At 50.0% G+C, this 17,785-nt stretch overlaps 9 protein-coding genes across 9 annotated transcripts; 4 read left to right on the forward strand and 5 right to left on the reverse strand.

Moving 5' to 3' along the window:
* The first annotated feature begins 426 nt into the window (after positions 1-426).
* PV06_05814 (biotin synthase) lies at positions 427-1,908 on the forward strand. Its single transcript, XM_016406862.1, has 2 exons — positions 427-821; positions 910-1,908. Exons 1-2 carry the CDS (start codon positions 570-572, stop codon positions 1,876-1,878), a joined length of 1,221 nt encoding a protein of 406 aa, XP_016262466.1. The 5' UTR covers positions 427-569; the 3' UTR covers positions 1,879-1,908.
* A 1,096-nt stretch (positions 1,909-3,004) lies between these two features.
* PV06_05815 (uncharacterized protein) lies at positions 3,005-5,050 on the forward strand. The gene is made up of 4 exons (XM_016406863.1): positions 3,005-3,117; positions 3,186-3,368; positions 3,442-4,188; positions 4,237-5,050. Exons 1-4 carry the CDS (start codon positions 3,079-3,081, stop codon positions 4,681-4,683), a joined length of 1,416 nt encoding a protein of 471 aa, XP_016262467.1. The 5' UTR covers positions 3,005-3,078; the 3' UTR covers positions 4,684-5,050.
* PV06_05816 (uncharacterized protein) lies at positions 4,209-5,786 on the reverse strand. Its single transcript, XM_016406864.1, has one exon. It carries the CDS (start codon positions 5,764-5,766, stop codon positions 5,017-5,019), a length of 750 nt encoding a protein of 249 aa, XP_016262468.1. The 5' UTR covers positions 5,767-5,786; the 3' UTR covers positions 4,209-5,016.
* Positions 5,787-6,333: 547 nt separating this feature from the next.
* Positions 6,334-7,149, forward strand: PV06_05817 (uncharacterized protein; the record flags this gene model as incomplete). The annotated part of the gene is made up of 1 exon (XM_016406865.1): positions 6,334-7,149. The coding sequence occupies one exon, from the start codon at positions 6,334-6,336 to the stop codon at positions 7,147-7,149; it is 816 nt and encodes a 271-aa protein (XP_016262469.1).
* Positions 7,150-7,563: 414 nt separating this feature from the next.
* PV06_05818 (uncharacterized protein) lies at positions 7,564-9,069 on the reverse strand (the record flags this gene model as incomplete). The annotated part of the gene is made up of 1 exon (XM_016406866.1): positions 7,564-9,069. The coding sequence occupies one exon, from the start codon at positions 9,067-9,069 to the stop codon at positions 7,564-7,566; it is 1,506 nt and encodes a 501-aa protein (XP_016262470.1).
* A 745-nt stretch (positions 9,070-9,814) lies between these two features.
* Positions 9,815-10,423, reverse strand: PV06_05819 (uncharacterized protein; the record flags this gene model as incomplete). The annotated part of the gene is made up of 1 exon (XM_016406867.1): positions 9,815-10,423. The coding sequence occupies one exon, from the start codon at positions 10,421-10,423 to the stop codon at positions 9,815-9,817; it is 609 nt and encodes a 202-aa protein (XP_016262471.1).
* A 265-nt stretch (positions 10,424-10,688) lies between these two features.
* On the forward strand, positions 10,689-12,315 carry PV06_05820 (uncharacterized protein). Its single transcript, XM_016406868.1, has 2 exons — positions 10,689-11,488; positions 11,586-12,315. The coding sequence occupies exons 1-2, from the start codon at positions 10,922-10,924 to the stop codon at positions 11,976-11,978; spliced, it is 960 nt and encodes a 319-aa protein (XP_016262472.1). The 5' UTR covers positions 10,689-10,921; the 3' UTR covers positions 11,979-12,315.
* Positions 12,316-12,424: 109 nt separating this feature from the next.
* Positions 12,425-14,021, reverse strand: PV06_05821 (uncharacterized protein). The gene is made up of 2 exons (XM_016406869.1): positions 12,712-14,021; positions 12,425-12,587 (listed from the first exon to the last, which is right to left on the reverse strand). The coding sequence occupies exons 1-2, from the start codon at positions 13,883-13,885 to the stop codon at positions 12,448-12,450; spliced, it is 1,314 nt and encodes a 437-aa protein (XP_016262473.1). The 5' UTR covers positions 13,886-14,021; the 3' UTR covers positions 12,425-12,447.
* Positions 14,022-15,063: 1,042 nt separating this feature from the next.
* Positions 15,064-17,407, reverse strand: PV06_05822 (uncharacterized protein). The gene has a single exon (XM_016406870.1). The coding sequence runs from the start codon at positions 17,326-17,328 to the stop codon at positions 15,151-15,153; it is 2,178 nt and encodes a 725-aa protein (XP_016262474.1). The 5' UTR covers positions 17,329-17,407; the 3' UTR covers positions 15,064-15,150.
* Positions 17,408-17,785: the final 378 nt, after the last annotated feature.

A 17,785-nucleotide genomic window follows, 5' to 3' on the forward strand; every position in this document is an offset into this window, starting at 1 on the left:
TCGCTGAGATTCAGAGAAGCGATCATGGAGGGATATATAGTAGATGATGCTGAGACGGTGTCCATACTCATGTCGGATACGAGGAGTCTTGCTGGTCGGATCTCTATGACAAACAAGAAAAAAAGGCCGTCTTTCTGCCGAACACGGAGGAGATACGGAGGATCCCGTGCTGGTTGGTGGTACGGAGGATCTCTGAACAGGTTGTTGTCTTGGTGCCTCGGAAGCCGAGGATGGACAGGGCCGGGTTCACACTTGTCCAGTAAATAGCTACAGTATGAGTACTCCATAATCGATCGCCTGGCTGAAGATGCCGATGAGGCCCAGCAAAAAGCCAGAAACCATCACCGAATTTCTCAGCAGAAAAAGTCCGGAAGCGGAGACAGAAGCGGGAAACTCAACCACAATCCACAATCATCAACCATCAACCTCTTTTCGAAAAAGCCCCCCACCATAATCGATCGCTCGTAGTTCTCCCCTGCCCCGATCTAATAAGAGCAGGTATTTATCGTCGTCCCTCCCCGCCAACCAAATCACCTGGAGTTCCCTTGAGACTTGCGGCCCTCTGAACCATGGATCCAGCAAGCATGAGTCGCTGTGTCGTTCGAAGCGCCAAAAAGGTGCCTGCGGTGAGGTACTATAGCATCGTCCACGATGTCCCTAGAGGCGGTCCTGGCCTTGCTCAGACCTCTCCCCCACCACCGCCTCAGTCACGGTCTGTTTTCGACCAGGCCGTCAACGCGACGGGCCCTCGCAACAACTGGACCAAAGAGGAGATTTCGCAAATACACCAGACACCTCTCATGGAACTCGCTTTCGCTGCTGTAAGTTGTCTGATTCCCAGCATGTAGATATCTACATCTAAGGTGTCTGTTGTGTAAACATTGCGTCCTCTGACTCTTCATTCCCCAGGGCTCCGTCCACCGCAGATTCCACAAGCCCTCGGCTGTGCAGTTATGTACACTGATGAACATCAAGACCGGCGGATGTACCGAAGATTGTTCCTACTGCGCCCAGTCATCTCGGTACAAGACCAATCTCCAAGCTACCAAACTGTCTACGGTCGACTCGGTGATCGAAGCTGCAAAGATCGCAAAGGCCAATGGATCCAACCGATTCTGCATGGGAGCCGCTTGGCGGGACATGCGTGGCCGGACAAGAGGTATGAAGAACATCGTCGACATGGTCAAAGGAGTCAGATCGTTAGGAATGGAAGCATGTGTCACACTCGGTATGCTGGACAAGCAGCAAGCCAAGGAGCTGAAAGAGGCCGGATTGACGGCGTATAACCACAACATCGACACGTCAAGAGAACACTACCCGAACGTCATCACCACGAGAAGCTACGACGAGCGCCTACAGACGCTGGAGAACGTCCGTGAAGCAGGTATACACGTCTGCAGCGGTGGCATTCTCGGTTTGGGCGAGACCCCTCGCACCGACCACGTCGGGCTCATTCACACATTGGCAACGTTGCCTGAACACCCTGAATCGTTCCCCGTCAACAAGCTTGTCCCCATCAAGGGAACACCGATGTTTGGCCAGGACCCTGTGAAGCTAGAAGACATGGTCAGATGCATCGCGACCGCACGCTTGGTCATGCCAAAGACCATTATCAGAATTGCAGCAGGAAGAGTGACAATGCCGGAAAGCGAGCAGATGCTTTGCTTCATGGCAGGAGCCAATGCCATCTTCACGGGCGAGAAGATGTTGACCACGGAGTGCAATGGCTGGGACGAGGACAAGGAAATGTTTGAACGATGGGGCTTGAGTCCAATGCAGACGGAGGCCAGCAAAGTCGTTGAAGAGCCCAAATTTGAGGCTCAGAGCTTTTCGCACATGAGAGACGAGGACAAGACATCTTCGCAACCTCAGGCGTAGGATATAGATAAAATTATAAAAACTCCTGAGTACCACAATGTCGATTTCAGCGTGTGCGTATAGCTTCCGTCCGCTCGACTTGAGGTAGCTGGGAATCTAGTAATATGTTCTAGTATTTCGTAATTACGATTCGAAGTGTATAATTTGTACATTGAAAAGGGAGTATGCCTGGCCTGAACCTGACCAAGCCCAGGCCCGTCGCCAAAGCCATCAATATCAACGTTGGCACAATGGATATCGACCAATGTCTTAATGGCCAGACTAGTGACTGAGATACGTTCTGCGCTTGAGTTTCCTCCGTTTCAGCACCGCTTGTCCGCCTCGTGTCTTTAGTCGAGCCAGATAACCGTGCCGCCGCTTCTGCACACGTCTGGAAGGATTATATGTGTCTGACCGTCTCCGATAACCCTGAAGAGCCGCGGAGGTAGAGAACCCTCTCGACGCAGATGCCGCCGAGCTTGTCATACCGGACGACAACGGTATCGACGGTCGACTGCTGCCTCTACCGAATCCTGAAGACGTTCTTGAGAGGGATGCGTGTGTGGATGTAGGGGTGTTGAAAGAGATTGCGGAGAAGGCTCGTGCTAACGAGAGCGTCGGAGACTGTGTAGACTGTGCTATGGATGTGCTAGGCGTTGCTAATCGTCTGATCGTTGTAAAAGCTCTGATGATGAACCCCCCGTGTTAGCTTGATCTCATCGGCGAAACAAATTATATATCAACTTATGAAAGGACATGGCTTACCTTCGAGCCGGAACATGGCGTACTCGGGATGGCATCGTCTCGAAGATGCACCTAACCACACGTCCACAAATACGGCACATCTTGTAGATCGAACGACGATAAGAGCGGGATGTGACGATTTAAATGCTGCGGTGGTGTTGATGTCGAGCAAAGACCAAGTTTCCTTTGTGCTGTTCGTCACTAGTCTCAATGAAAGCGCTTTGACTCGAGTCCTTTGCAATAGTCCACCAGTGCCCCGAAATAGCGAATATGAGATGCAAAAAATCGAGCTAGAGGTCTCGTCCTGGTTCGCCGCAGTTGCCCGATTCGGTCGCGCTGAGCCCCGGTACGCGAAACATATGTACTACCTGTACTTAAAGCAAACACATACTCGTCCCATGGTGCATTCCCGACACCATTTCCTCTGCAGACTGTGTTCCATTCGTCTGCTTTTCACTTGGTCTCGAGATCTGGACCATGGCATCTCTGCTACGGATGCTGAGTGACTTCCCCAGTGTAAGTACCTCTCTTCCTTGGTCCGATGGGCATTGATCATCTTTCCCCCGCGGCTAACCTTACATCAGCGCCTGGCTGCATTCCTGGACAGACCTGGATTCCCTTGGAAAAGACTGATCCTGGGTTTCTCCCTGGGCCAGTATGTCCTCGAAGGTTTATTATCCCTGCGACAGTACAAGGTGTTGCAGAAGAAGAAACCGCCCAAGACCCTAGAAGATGAAATCTCGCAGGATGTATTCGACCGAAGCCAAGTAAGAGTGACAACTATATCGTTATACTTGAAACAATGTGCGGCCCACTGACCGCTGCCGTTTTGTTTCGCAGGCATATGGCCGAGCAAAAGCGCGATTCGGTTTCATCTCAGGTTTATATTCCCAGATCCAAAATGTCCTCTTCATTCAATACGATATCTTGCCCAAACTGTGGTCGGTGACCGGCATCTGGCTCACGCGATTCCTACCCGAACGATTCTCCGGCGAAATCTCTCATACGGTCCTCTTCTTCCTGACGTTCAACTTGATCTCTCAAGCCCTCTCGTTACCCATTTCGTACTACGGGACCTTTGTGTTGGAGGAGAAGTTTGGGTTCAACAAGCAAACGGTCAAGCTATGGCTCACGGACATGCTAAAGGGTCAAGCCCTGATGGTCGCACTCGGTACACCACTTCTCAGCGCCTTCCTCAAGATCATCCAAGTCACGGGCACGAGATTCTTCTACTACCTCTGGCTCTTTGGCATTGCCGTCCAGCTCTTCGGCATCACAATCTACCCAATCTTCATTCTGCCGCTCTTCAACAAGTTGTCACCTCTCGAACCCGGAGAGCTAAAGTCAGGCGTCGAAGCCCTCGCGTCGAGACTCAAGTTCCCCTTGAAGTCACTGTATGTCATCGACGGAAGCAAACGAAGTGCACATAGCAATGCGTACTTCTTTGGTCTTCCATGGAAGAAACACATTGTCATCTACGACACTTTGATCGAAAAGAGTGAACCACAAGAGGTTGTTGCGGTCCTTGGACATGAGCTTGGACATTGGAGTCTGTCGCATACCACGAAATTGTTCGCTATCGCACAGGTAAGCGAGGTGCAAGAGGACCTATCTCATTGACTAATCATGTCTTAGTTCCACATGTTCTACATCTTTGCCCTGTTCAGCGTCTTCATCGACAACAATTCTTTGTACTCGTCCTTTGGATTCCACAACTCGCACCCTATCATCATCGGATTCATTCTCTTCTCTGATGCCTTGAGTCCAATGGATGCTGTTGTAAAACTCTTGATGAATGTCCTCTCTCGTAAGTTCGAGTTCGAAGCCGATAAATTTGCAGTCGACCTTGGTTTCCAAAAGGAACTGGCGAGGAGTTTAATCAAGCTCCAAGTCCAGAATCTCAGCACAATGGACGCGGACTGGATGTATGCTAGCTACCATTACAGCCATCCCATCTTGGCTGAGCGACTGGCTGCCTTGGGCTGGAAAAGTTCCAAACCATCGTCCAATGGCAAGGTTGTCGAGCTGGACGAGAAAGTGGTGGACGCGGATGTTGTGAAAGCAACGGACCGAGAATTGTGAATTCCTTGTCTTGCTGGTCTACAGCAAGGATGAGATATGGAGGAGTGGATTAAGACAGATACACTGCAAGCTTTCTAGCCAGCAATTGTCTTGGTCTGATCTGGGTTATCATGCTGGCAATCTTGACAGATAGTTGCAACAGGATGGCATTTTCGACTTTGGCGAATGTCAATCTTGAGTCGTTGCATCAAATCGCATGCATGCTGAGAAGCTGCATGTCTGGGTGATATACTTTTTTCCAATAGAGTAGGATACTGGACGATGAAAGCAAAGCCATTGGTCGCTCCAAAGGAAGGGAGGAAAAGGATGTTAAAATGTGTAAAACGACTCCTTTCAGTCTTTGGTGGCTTGTCGTCTCTTGACTTCTGCGGACTTAGTCTTTTCTTCTTTTCTGCGCTGCTTCTTCAACTTCTTTCTTTCGTCCTTGTCCTTTTTACTGGATGAAGGTTTCCTTGCGTTTGTGTCCGAGTCCGCGCCCGCGTCATCTTCAACCTGGACGTTCAATAGTTCTGCTTCTTCCTCTGCGTCGACGGGCTCAGGCAGGTCCGCGCCAGGATGTCGATCCTCGTTCGTCAAATCCAGATTGTCCTCCGTCTGGGCCAGGGCATACTCCTCTGCGTCTTGCCAGTCTTCCAAGTCTTCGGTGGCTGTTATGGCCGGTTCGTCTCCCTCGTCGTCAGTGGGACCCGCGCGACCTCGTTCCGAGTCGTGGATTTGACGACGTTTTGCACTTTTGGCGTTGTCGTCGTCTGCGCCGTGAGGACGTTTGGTGGAGGTGGTGGCTGCCCCTCCAGCGTCGGCGTCGGCAGCGCCAGCGCCATCAGGTTCGAGTTCGAGAGTGGAAATGATTTGTTTCCCCTCTATGCCCTGCAAGATGCGCTTGAGGTGGTGCAAGGTGAGGTTGGGGTTGGAGCCGGTGCTGACGGCTTGAGGGCCACGCTCGCTGAGCGTCGAGTCCGGACGGTACGCCGCGTCGATCTCCGTCTGGTCGAGAAAAGAAGAGAGGTAGGAGTGCGCTTGGGCGTGCGAGAGGCGGGTGGTACTGTGGACGTGCGAAGGTGGAAGGGGGTTGAGGCCCGCCATTGTCCGTCGAGGTTGTGTCCTTTTTCTGTTACGGGGAAGAAGAAAAAGATGGGCAATGAGCGTGGAAGGAGGGTCGGGTTAAAAAGCGTTGTCGTGTCGTGGTGCTCAAATATGCCCAACCGGACAAGGGACAAGTACTCTCGCTGTCGAATGCTTCGAAAAAAATGTTTCCCGTGGAATAATGTGAAAGACGCTGCAAACCCCGAGTCTCGAGATTAGATTAGATCAAAAACTAGCGTCGTCGAATTGACTTTATGATTACTCTAACATTTCTCCACACTTTGAGCCACAAAAAAGCCGAGGCTGAAAGAAGAAGTACTCATGTCGACTGTCCGAGTCGATAGAAAAACATGGCCGTAAATTGACACGAGAGCCGAAAGTGTCCTCGTACATCTATGTTGGAGTATCTCATCTACTATACATATGCGACCCGTCCTATTCCACGGGCCGTCAAGAAGAGTTGCCATCTCACTGTGCACACAAACACTCACCTACTATTAGGTACCTTTACGAATACTACGAACCCATTTTACTACTACTACTACTACTACTACCACCACCACCACCATGCCTCTAGCGACACTTCACCTCATATCACTCGACCCATCCAGCAGCATTGATTCTTTTCTGACCTCTCTCAAATCCACGTCGGTCAAACCTCTCGCCGTCTCCAAAGTGATCCGTTGGATCATCACCCCGACCGAGATTGAAGCCGACGCACTCCTCCGCCCGTCTCGACCGTGGGACTTGTTGCTCATCGTGCTCGGCGGTGACCCCCTCCCCGACAGTCTCACCTCACAGGTCGCTTGCCACTGGTCCGCCGTCACGGGGATCCCATCGCGCTTGACCAAAGACTTCGCCTCGACCAACGACGCCATCCTCCACCCTAGCCCGTCATCCGTGCCGCCCCTCACGGGGGCCCTCGACAGGCCACGACTGGGGTCGTCTTCTCAGACGCTCGAAATGTCTCCGGACTTGTTGAACTGGATCAAGTCTTTCCGAACCACGAAAGCGGGTTCGTCACCTCTGTCCATGCTCAACCTACTCGCCTTCAAGCCGGGTCTCAAGGATTCGTACCTCAAGTACGGCAAGGCGTTCGCCGAGAGCATCGGGTCCAGACGTGGAGGCAACGCCAAACTCGTAGGGAACATCGTCCCCCAGGCTCCTCCCGCGTCTCAACCGTCCCGGAAAGGTTGGGACGAGTTCGCCCTCGCGTCTTACCCCTCCATCTCTCATTTCGCAGACATGTTGGCAAGCGAAGACTATCAGGCCGTGAACCTCAAGTACCGTGTCCCCGCGTTGGAGGACACCTTGATCTTGTGTACGAGTGAGATTGAGATTGAGAGCATCGCCCAAAAAGACAAGAGAGCGTCTAAATTGTAAACAGAGTCTGTGAGACGCTGAAAAAAAACGGCCGTCACTCAATTAAAATGAAAGCGTTGGTCTGAAATTGAGGTGGTACGCATTTTAGGGTCATGGTCAAATTTATCTACACGTCCATTACCCATATCCAAGCCTGTCAAGGATGGCCATTGCAATGTCAGTATTGAATCCCCTGATCGCGAAATGTAGACCGTAGATTGGTATCTCAGAGGAGACAAAACGATGAGGTTGAAGAAGCAAAAATTTGAACATAATACTTGTAGTTTGATGTCATACATTGTTAATGATATCTACTCAATCAAAGCACACCATTCGCCATACATCGGAAAACTCAAACCAGGGAACCACAAAACTGTCCAAGAGACTTGCTTCCAGCAACAACCCAAAATTCATCAACGTGACCACAAGGGCCAACTAGTCATTCGAGGAAGAGGACCGAGGAGTGCTCATCCCCAAGCCACTGCTGTCACCGCTGCTATCCCCTTCTTCCATATCCCATGGAGGCTCGTCCAGTTCTCCTTCTCCCCAACCTTCACAATCCCGTAGACACGGCAGCCCTGTACACAGTGAACGAATGTGGGAATCCTCCTGGTAACGGCTACTCGCTCGCAACACGGATTGGAATTTCACCGCCCTAGCCCACCAGTACTGACGCCGCTCGATGCCAAGATCTAGAAGATCGAAAAGCAGTTTCAGTGACCGTCTGGGGGTGTTCAAGATATTGGCATACTTTGACATTTCTTCCATCAGCAGGGGCAAGTCGTCGACGGATGCGCCATACAGTGAGCCTGGCAGTTCCGGCATTGGCGTGTCCTCGGGCGTGGCTGCTTGATATGCTTTGCGCTCTGCCGCTCTGACCAGCGCCGTGACAAAGATGATCCACTCATCAATATCCTTCTCGTCCAGAGTGCCATGATGTTGCCTAAACTCGACCGTGGCCTTTTTCCTCCATCCCTCCGACCGGACGATATTGGAGAAGTTGACGAAGAAGTCACGATAATAAGAAGATTCCCCCGACCAACTTCGTGTACCACACGTAATACGCCTCAGTTCTTGGAGGGCTTCGTCTTCATTGGTCATGTTGAGGTCGAAGATCTGGAAGAGCGCCTTGACAGGATCAAATGGCTGACAGACATGAGGAGAGTCGACTTCACCCAAGCGAGCAGCATATCCACTGCGGTTTGGGCGGGCGTGAGATTGGGACTTTGTGCCAGAATACCCATGACGCTCAGGATGGTGAAGTAGGGTAATGGTGTCTTCAAAGGTAAGGATGATCCATGCCAAATGTCGAAGCACATGTAGTGGGATTGCCACTTGACCTGTTGCGGAAGGCCGTAGACCGATGTGCACATGGATGCTAGTTGTCTTGGGGTGGCCCATGAATAGATAGGGTGAATTGGCGGCTGTGCGTTTCGTGATTAGTTCGAGGTACTTATTGACTTGGGACAAGCTTTCGGACTCACCGTTAGATGCCTGCGGGTTTGGCACGTCAAGGATAGGAGATATCAGCTCCAGCCCTCTGAAATGCCAACCTTCCAAATCAAGAATTCGATGGTTCGACCACGTCGCAATTTGAACTTTGTGACCTGGATATATGACTGCGGCCTCTGCGGTCAAGCCCCAATTGTTGAACAAAGGCCACGCCTTTGAATCACCCTCAGGTATGTAGTCATGTGGTTGGTGTACAATAAAGTCCAGACCTCTCCTTCTCAGGATACCAGCGGCTTGCAGGATTCTTTCATCATCCTCACCGTCGAAGTCTGTAAGTTGATCTCTTGGGTCAGGCCGACGATTTCTCCTAAGGAGAGTAAGGAGCGGTGTGGATGGTTCGCGGATCTGCATCAAGTCATAGTTGACGGCGAAGAGAACTTCAATCTCGACACCAAAGGTAAGCGGCAGCGTTTTTGGTGCGTCAGACATGGTTCGTGATCGTTCAATTCGTATCAACTCTGTCAAGAGACTGTGAGGAAGATTCCAAGGGATATTCTCTGTTGATCGATGACTTTTATACTAGGCCACCTATCTTCCTTTGATGTACAAGTGTGTGAAAGGCCCAATACAATACATTGACTCGAAAACAAGGCATTGTATTGATTGTAAGGTAAAGAAAAATTTCTTTCGTCCATTGTCATAGGGATACACAAAGAGTAAGATTTTGAATGAAGTGTCACGGAGAAGAGTGAAGGATGAATTGGAAACCCTCATCATCGTTCAACCGAACATGGATGAGTTGCCTTGTACAAGGAGCACCCGCCAGTACACTCTTGACATGGTACCTTGAGTCAACGCATACGTATATTTTTGATTTCTAGGATATAATCCAGGCTAGATGCTGAGATAAAATTAGCATTATTTCCGAACATCGAGGGCAAAAAATGTCACTCACCTCATTTTGTATTCCAAGCAGATTGGTGGGTAAGGTTTCAGCTCCTTTGAGTTACGATGAGGCATTCCGATGCTGTGCATGGCGGGATTTTGTGACACCTGGAGTATACACCAGCAGAGGCTCGCGATCGTGGCATTGAATATTGAGTCTAGTTTTCGGCAGTGTCTCCCACATGAGCCTTCGAGTTTCATGTCAGTTGACTAGCCCAAACTGCTTGTATTGTAATTTTGCATGATGATAAACGGTTGACGTATGATCCAGAAGAAACGATTCAGCTTCTCATGCATTGGCAACCATTCCTTTGGCAACAAGTTGATCCAGAATTCCAGGCTTCAACTTCATTTGCTTCTCGACGTCTTGTGAGGTCTTTCCCATTTCATCTCGCAATCTTAGCGCTTCCTTGATGTCCTTCGAATTCAGCAATGTTCGTCCCGGGAAACTGGGTCGTCCGCCGTTTTCCACTTCAAATTCCCACTGCTTGTTAATCCTCTGCCGTGCCTGTGTAAGGATCACGGCTGGATTGTTCTGTGTGGACGGGAAAAGGTTATGTGCCGGCTGCATAGGCTCGCTGGAAGTCGGGAAAGCCTCTTCAGGTCTCACACCTGAGGGGAGTTTGACGGGACCTATTCTTTGGAGTCTCGAGCCAAACTGGGGGTCTCTTCCGTCCAGCTCGATGTTTTGTGTCCTTTCGTCTACCGCGGGAGATGTAGCTGGGTTAGGATGTACTTGAGGAGAAGTGGTGGTTGGTTTGGACGACGTAGTAGGAGGTGCGTTGTTTCTTGAGGGAGCAGTGGCTGCGGAGTTGGCGATGGAGGACGTGGAAGGATATTGGCGACGAGCTGCGCCTGCAGCAGCCTTGCTGGCGACTTTGGACGAAGAGTTGCCCATGGTCGTTATCAGACCCTATATATGTACAGAATTCACCTTTTTCAAAATGACAAAGACTGGTGTTGAAGGGAAAATGGTGTGCAGATGGACAAGCACAAAGACTTCATTGTTCATCGACTGAACTACAGAGTGCATGTATGACAGCATCGGCAAGGCTGAGACTTTTTGTTGTCGGTGGGGCCAAGGCTGACCAATAAACAGCTCAGGATGAAACATTCATCGAGAAAGCACTCAGATAACTACTGTATGACACTAGAATGCATGAGGAATGCCACCCACTGCATGCATACAGCGAACATCCTCCTTCGAGATCCTTTCTTTAACGACCTGAATAATCATCCTCTCTAAAAGTTTACTTTTTGTGTCCCTCTCCCTTCGTCTGTTCGTGGCATACTCCGTATTTACTCAGCGACCTCCCATTCCCCTCCACCCACCACCTCTCAAGGAAACACTACCACACAGACTCTCTCTCCGCCCCGCGCAGACCGCCTCTTCAAAATGGAGCGCAAGAACAAACCGGCCTCGATCCCCGTATCCCCCTCCATGGCCCAGCCGATAGTCGACCTCAGTGACAATATCCTGACGGCTCGCCTTCCCACGGGAGATTCGGTCACCGTCTACCTCTACGGAGCCACCGTCACATCGTGGAAGACATCGAACGGCCAAGAACAACTCTTTCTGTCTCAAGCAGCGGCTCTCGACGGCTCCAAACCAATCCGCGGCGGTATCCCTCTCGTCTTCCCCGTCTTCGGCCCTCCCCCCAAATCCCACGCGACCGGGCAATTACCACAGCACGGGTTCGCGAGGAATAGCCACTGGGAGTTTTTGGGGAAGAGCACGAGCGAGAACGTAGGGCGTAAAGCCGACGGTAGCGTCAAGTTGGACTTTGGACTGAGCAGTTCGATGCTGGATCCCGGTGTGCAGAAGAAGTGGGCGTATGATTTCGGTCTGGTCTACAGTGTCACCTTGGGAAAGGACAAACTGGAATGTCAAATGCACGTACAGAACAAGGGCAGTGAGGCGTTCGACTTTCAAGTCTTGTTCCACACGTACTTGGCCGTCAAGGTAAGGCTCTGCCAAAGCAGCTTCCTTGGTTGGGAGAAACCCTCGTCTCAACTCGGCATGACGACCCCATACTGACAACCCCGGTTTTTGGACACAGGACATCTCCAAAACAGCAGTCAAAGGTCTAACCTCCTCACCCTACGTCGACAAGGTCCGGTCGGCACAGACCTTCACCGAAGACGCGACCTCCCTTTCCTTTTCCGGCGAAACGGACCGAGTCTACACGCCTCCAGCCGGCAAGGACGGTGCTTCTGTCCCGCTGGTCGTGACGGAGAACGGGACCGACAGTTTCGTCGTGACTCGAGACTCCCTACCCGACGTCACGGTGTGGAACGGATGGGAAGACAAGATCAAGGCCATGGGTGACTTTGAACCCAAGGACGGGTGGAAGAGATATCTGTGCATAGAACCCGGCGCGGTAAGTTCATGGACGAAACTCGACGCCGGTGATGCATGGGAAGGTGGTTGTTCTTTTGAGAGTAAACTGTGAGATGACACGAATTGAAATGGAAAGTCAGTGGACATGAGGTAATGACCGTTGACGGAGAGATTTTATGACACACGCGTGAAGGCATAGTGCAGCAGCCATGGCAAGAAGGAGATCATCAGTATTACAGTACTCGGACTGGCCTGGCCCGGACTGTAATGGGCCGGAAATGTTGTGAAGAGAGTCAGCATGAGCATCAGGGGTAGAAATGAGAATACAGCTTGACTCTGTGACGGTAATACACAAGGCATGAACAAAACAGAAATGTAATTGCAGCCGTAGCTCTTTGGCGTGGCCGCCCGTTGATTGATACCTCATTGAGTTGAGAATTTTTGTTTTTTTCCCTTTTCACCCTTGACATTGACATGAACATAAGAGATGGCCATTGTTCATAAAGATATACATCAACACAAAGTGGTATGTCCAGACAAGGCAGAAAAAAAAGGAGATAGGTTCTCTCTTTCTCAATGCCTCACTTGGTCGTCTCGGTCGATACAGGCTTGACATTGTCCACCGTAGTAGTAGTCGTGGCCGTGGTCGTGGCTATACCAGAAGAGTCTTGTAGACTCCTCTTTGCCTGCAAGGCAGCTTGATAAGCCTGTTGTTCGTCATCTGTTGACGATTAGTATAGCACAAAGCACATAATTAAAAAAGGTCGAGCAGAGAGGAGTGAAGAAGAAGAACATGGTATAGAATGGCAAAGGTTTGAAAAGAAAGAAAAAAAGAGCAGACTCACACTTTTCCCACAATGCATAACTACTGACGATGGCCACCGGTAAGGCGAATATAAGTTTTGTCCATCTACTCGATAATTTCCGGAATTTCGGGTTCTTCTTGAGTTGTTCGAGTGGTATCTCTGTAGGTTTTGGTTCCGAGGGACGTTTGGGACGCGGTGGCAATTTCGTCGTCGTCGTCGTCGGTTGACCAGAAGAAGAATAAGGATGTGTACCGACACCGATGGCTCCACCACGAGCAGCCAAAGCGGTCATGGTGGATTGTGGTATGGTATATTTTGGCCAATTCGATGACGGTGGGAAAAGGTGACGTGGAAGTGTTGTTGATGCTGATGTTGATCTTTGGCCTTGCGTTTGTGTATTTGTCTGTGATGGTGAGTTGATTTGGTTCGAAGAAGAAAAGGCATTCTCTTGTTGGTGTTGTTGCTGATAATCTTCAGTTGTTGCCGTAATACTCCTTCGTATTTCAACCGACTCGATTAATTCCGTCAAATTCGAATTTAGTTCATTAGAAACATCAGTGAACCCTCGAACTTGTTGTAAGATTGTAGAAAATGTTGGTGATGGTGATGATGAATTTACTGGCTTCTTCGTTTCTGATACAGAAGTCGCCTGAACCTTTGCGGTTCTCGGTATAGTTGCGGCAGAGACAGAAGGAGATGAGGTCGTCGCTTTTTTCGTCTTGTTCACAGTCGATGTCGATGGTTTTGAAGTTTTGGCACTCTCACCAACAGAAGTCTTGGAATCGTTGACAACGTCTTGAATTGGAACTGAAGCCGAGGAAGAAGAAGTTGAAGATGCCACAGGACTCGAAGTCGATGCTTTGGATACTCTTTTCCTCGTCGTCGTCGAAGTAGTCTTGACTTCTGGCACCGGAACTGATTGAGATTCAGGTACATTCTCAGACTCGGGTATTGAAGTTTGTGACGATTCCTTGACGGACTTTTTTCTTTTTGTTGTCGTTGTTGTTGTCATCGTCGTCGTCGTCGAGGATGGCGGTGTCGATGATGTCGATGATGCCGCTACCTTCTTGGCTGTCGACGAGGTAGACCCTTTACCTCGAGTCGTCGCCTTTGTCGTGGCCTCGTTCAACCCGACGATCCCACCATTGTCTTCCGAAGTCACTACTTTCTTTGGACGACCTCTCTTTTTGACCACCACTTCAACTTCTGCCATGTTTCTCTTTGTTTAGTCTTTGTTCTGTAATGAGAACCTAGTAACCCCCGCCCCAAGAGAATTGAAACACCACACGACGCGTGTCTATCCTAGGACAGGAACTTTGATGTACCCTTTTTGCTTTTTTGCTGTTCTTTGTACTGTACTGTACTGTACACGTGCAATCAGAGTAAGAATATAGGTATAGTACCTTTTGTTTCGCGTTTTTGTACAATCCTCAAGTATGTAATTCGTGTAGTCAACTGTGGTGTCACCCCTGTAAAATGGCCTATACACACAAACGCGCCCGCAATCTTATTTTGTGTTTAATCGTAAGAGGAAAAAAACAAGTTTCTTTAACCTCTGTTTAGGTGGTTGTGGGGCTGGAGGGGGGAAGCGCGTTTTTCATTTTTCAGGGGGGTTTGTCTCCCCCAGTTCATGCCCGAGAAGTCAGTTCTCAGAGAGACACCTGTCGTTTGTTCTTTGCACAACAGGACCCCCCAGTACTATCTATAGGTACATGACTACAAGTACGTATCTTGGGTACATACTGTACCCAAGGGTATTTGTCCAGAAAGAGACTTACCGTGGCATTTCCTTGAACCCTTTACTAGTTCGATATTTAGGTCACCTGTCAATCTGCCTACCTACAATAGGTACCTACAAATGTAAACAATGACATGAACGACATAAAACGATCTCGGGATTCTCAGCCTAGCTACTAATCTAATACTACTTTTGACAACCCCCGAGAAGGTATACCCTAGACACATGTAAGAGGGAAAACCAATAAATGCTTCTCCGAGTACACACAGAGAGGGAGAGAGAGAACCCTACTACAAACCAAAAGCCTCTCTACTCGGAGCACTCGGAGCACTCGAAGACTTGACATACTCCCTTACATCTCAAGTAAAAGGTATCCTACTGTTACCCCCTAACAAAAAAGAACACACACCAGTTTAATCATACCAAAGGGTATAAATCAATTCTATTACTTCGAATCTCGTACTTTTGTACTTCGTATCGAGACACTCATTAAGCCTCAACTTGCAAGACTTTCTCTTCCCGCTATGCATGTCCCTTTCCTATTAATCGACCACAATCAGTGTGATCTTCACACCGAGTAAAAATTACTCGACTTCCCATTTCCTTCCATGCCATTGCTCGCTAATGACTTTCTAACGGACAAAAGAAAAGATCTCGTCCTGCACACCGCCCAAATTCACACACCCCCTTGCATCATGCCTGCACTGCCTTCGTCTTGGAAGGTTCCCTTTCAATCAATCTCAAGTAGGTACTTCTGACCCTGCTGCTCGTGACCTTCTAGTTCGTTTCCTCAATCCTTGCTTGTTTTCGTCAATGTTGATAATTGTTCCTGGTCCTGGTGATTCTCCTCTCAAACCTCTAGGGTCAACTCGGAATCTCGAACTCTTTGGCCGGGGAGGCGAAGATTGCCGTCGGCCTTTGGAGCTCGAAGCACCCCAATCTTCAGAAGTACATCCGATAAGAGTGCTTCCATGTCCTGCCTCGACTTGACCTTCTGGGTTGGCAACCGGACTATATTCCTTGTTGCTATCCCGACTGTTTCCACGGACTCCATTTGCCGAGGCCAATCCGTTTGAGCGCGGTGGCTGTGGTGGGTAAAGCACACCAAACCCAGCATTTGGTCCATACATATCTCGACTTTCATACACCCCCTCAGGTGGACCATGAACAAATGACTTCGTGGCCGCATAACCCTCGAAACGCATAAGTGAATTGTTGATGTCGTCGAAAGTCATGTTGAAATCCCACGATACTCCTAATGCTTGGGCCATCTTCCTGACCTTCGTCAGAGCTTCGTAGTCTTCTCTAATTCGGTCTTCGTAGCTTTTCTTCACCGTCATTGCTGGTAGTGCTGGAGAAGAATAGCTACTCATGCTGTCTCGCAATACGGACCGTCCGGTGCCAGAGTATTTGACTTGTGATGTCGAAAGGCTGGCTTCCGTCGACAAGTTGGGCGTCATATCACCATTCCTGGTTGGAGTTTCCGCAGCAGGATAACCAAATAGTTTCGACAATCGTTCTGCATCAGTAGCACGAAGAATAGTGTTGACGGGTGCCGATAGCAGTTCGACTTCTGGCGAGGCCGCTGGTCGTGTCAAATCGACAGGATTTTGCTTGGTGCCATCTGAGACCGTGTTAGGCATCAGCGCGCGTGCAAGCTCTTCCGAACTAGTGCGTGTCGGCTTCAAAGGTGGTGGCTTCGGGCATTGACACCAATATTTCGTGTATACGTGCCAGTCTTGTGCACTGCCCGGCACGACATCGTCCCCGTTGTCGTCATCTGTATCAGGCATCTGTAAGGCGATTTTTGCAAATGCGATAATACGAGCAGAAGGTGACAGACAAAACAAGTCGCACGTAGGTTGGCGCGGCGCAACCGATAAAGATGTCCTTGCAACTTCGATGCTCGATTGATCGCTCTCAACATTGCGTTTCAATCTCTTGGATGGTGGAAGAGCGGCCTTTTTTGCGGCTCTTCTTGGAGCAGGTTCGCTGGGTAGGGCGGGTCGCTTAAACTTCAAAGTAATAATCTTCGATTTGATCGGAGTCTCGGGTATTTCTGCTTGATCATCAACCACGGCCGATTCTTCTTCAGCGCTGGAAGATAGAGAGTAGCGTAGTTTTGAGGGTATTCTGGCGCCCGAATGTGAGACCCTAGCAGACTTTCGCGGACGGGAATCCACGATCTCAGTTGCAGGACGTTTTTGTCCTGTCGTGGTGGTGGCCGTGGTTGCTGTTGTCGTCGTTGTCGAAGGTGCTGCTGGAGTCGAAGTGGTTTCCAGAATTTTTGCCGTCGGCTTACGTTCGCGTTGTGACACCCTCCGTGAAGGTGATTCAATGTTGGCGGCATCAGCGTCCGGAGTTTCTTCTGGACTGCATGAAGGCGGAATTGTAGCAAGCGCTTTGGTGACCGCGGGGGTTTCCGGAATTTCTGGAGGTTGCGGAATTCCAAGTGCCGCCTCTTTCGTTGGCTGAGGAGCTGTTGGATGCTTCTTAGGCGGAGGATGCTCATCGACTACCCGAGGATTGCTGACGACGATGGTGTCGGAAGGTGGCGACAAGAGAGGCTTCACATCACTCATTGCCTGAGCTTTTTCAGTCGGTTTTCGAACACGACCTGAAGCGCGGCGATTGTTGTGCGGCGAGTTTGGATCATCGAAGCGTGCCGACGGTTTTGTTGTGGTTTTGGTTGATGACATTGTGGGTGGAGCTTTCCGGACGGGCTCACCGTAGTCGTCTGGGTCACTGATGGAGGTAGACGGATCGTTGACGCTCTGACTACCAATGGTTGAGGCAGCAGGGCTGGAACTTGTCGATGGGCGGAATGACGGTCCAGATGCATTTGATGGCAGTTCGTTGGTGGTAGTGACAATCAACGAAGGAGTTGCGGACAGCCGGGCAGATTTCCTAAGGGACATTGCCGGTTGACCACCGCCTAGTTGGTGATAAATGAGACAGAAGTAATCAATTCTGAACTGTCCAGCAGCCAGAGTGAGTCCGTCGAGTCCCAATGCGAGGTTGTGAGAGATGAAGAGCTGTCTTGACAAGGTGGTGGCTCTTGCCAGGTCAGAGAAATTTGGGCGGAGGAGCAGGTCAGGACCCAAAAGCGGTCTAGTCCCAAATCAGCAGGAATAAAGGGTTGCCACCTTTTGTCATTCATATATGTAGAATGTGGGATGGTCCATGAGGATGAATATCAAGACCCTAGCTACAGTGGATTGGCATTGTGTCTTTTTTTTTCCCTATCGCTTTCACTCACTCAAGTCCTATTGACTTCTTAACGGGGACAATAATCTTTGCCAGCTGCCGCACCTTTTGCTCTTCCGCGGTGGGTGGGGACTCGTGTTATGCTCAGCTGAAGTATTGTTTTCCTGA

This window comes from Exophiala oligosperma (genome assembly GCF_000835515.1).
Source record: "Exophiala oligosperma strain CBS 72588 unplaced genomic scaffold supercont1.5, whole genome shotgun sequence".
In the NCBI taxonomy this organism is placed as follows: Eukaryota; Fungi; Ascomycota; class Eurotiomycetes; order Chaetothyriales; family Herpotrichiellaceae; genus Exophiala; species Exophiala oligosperma.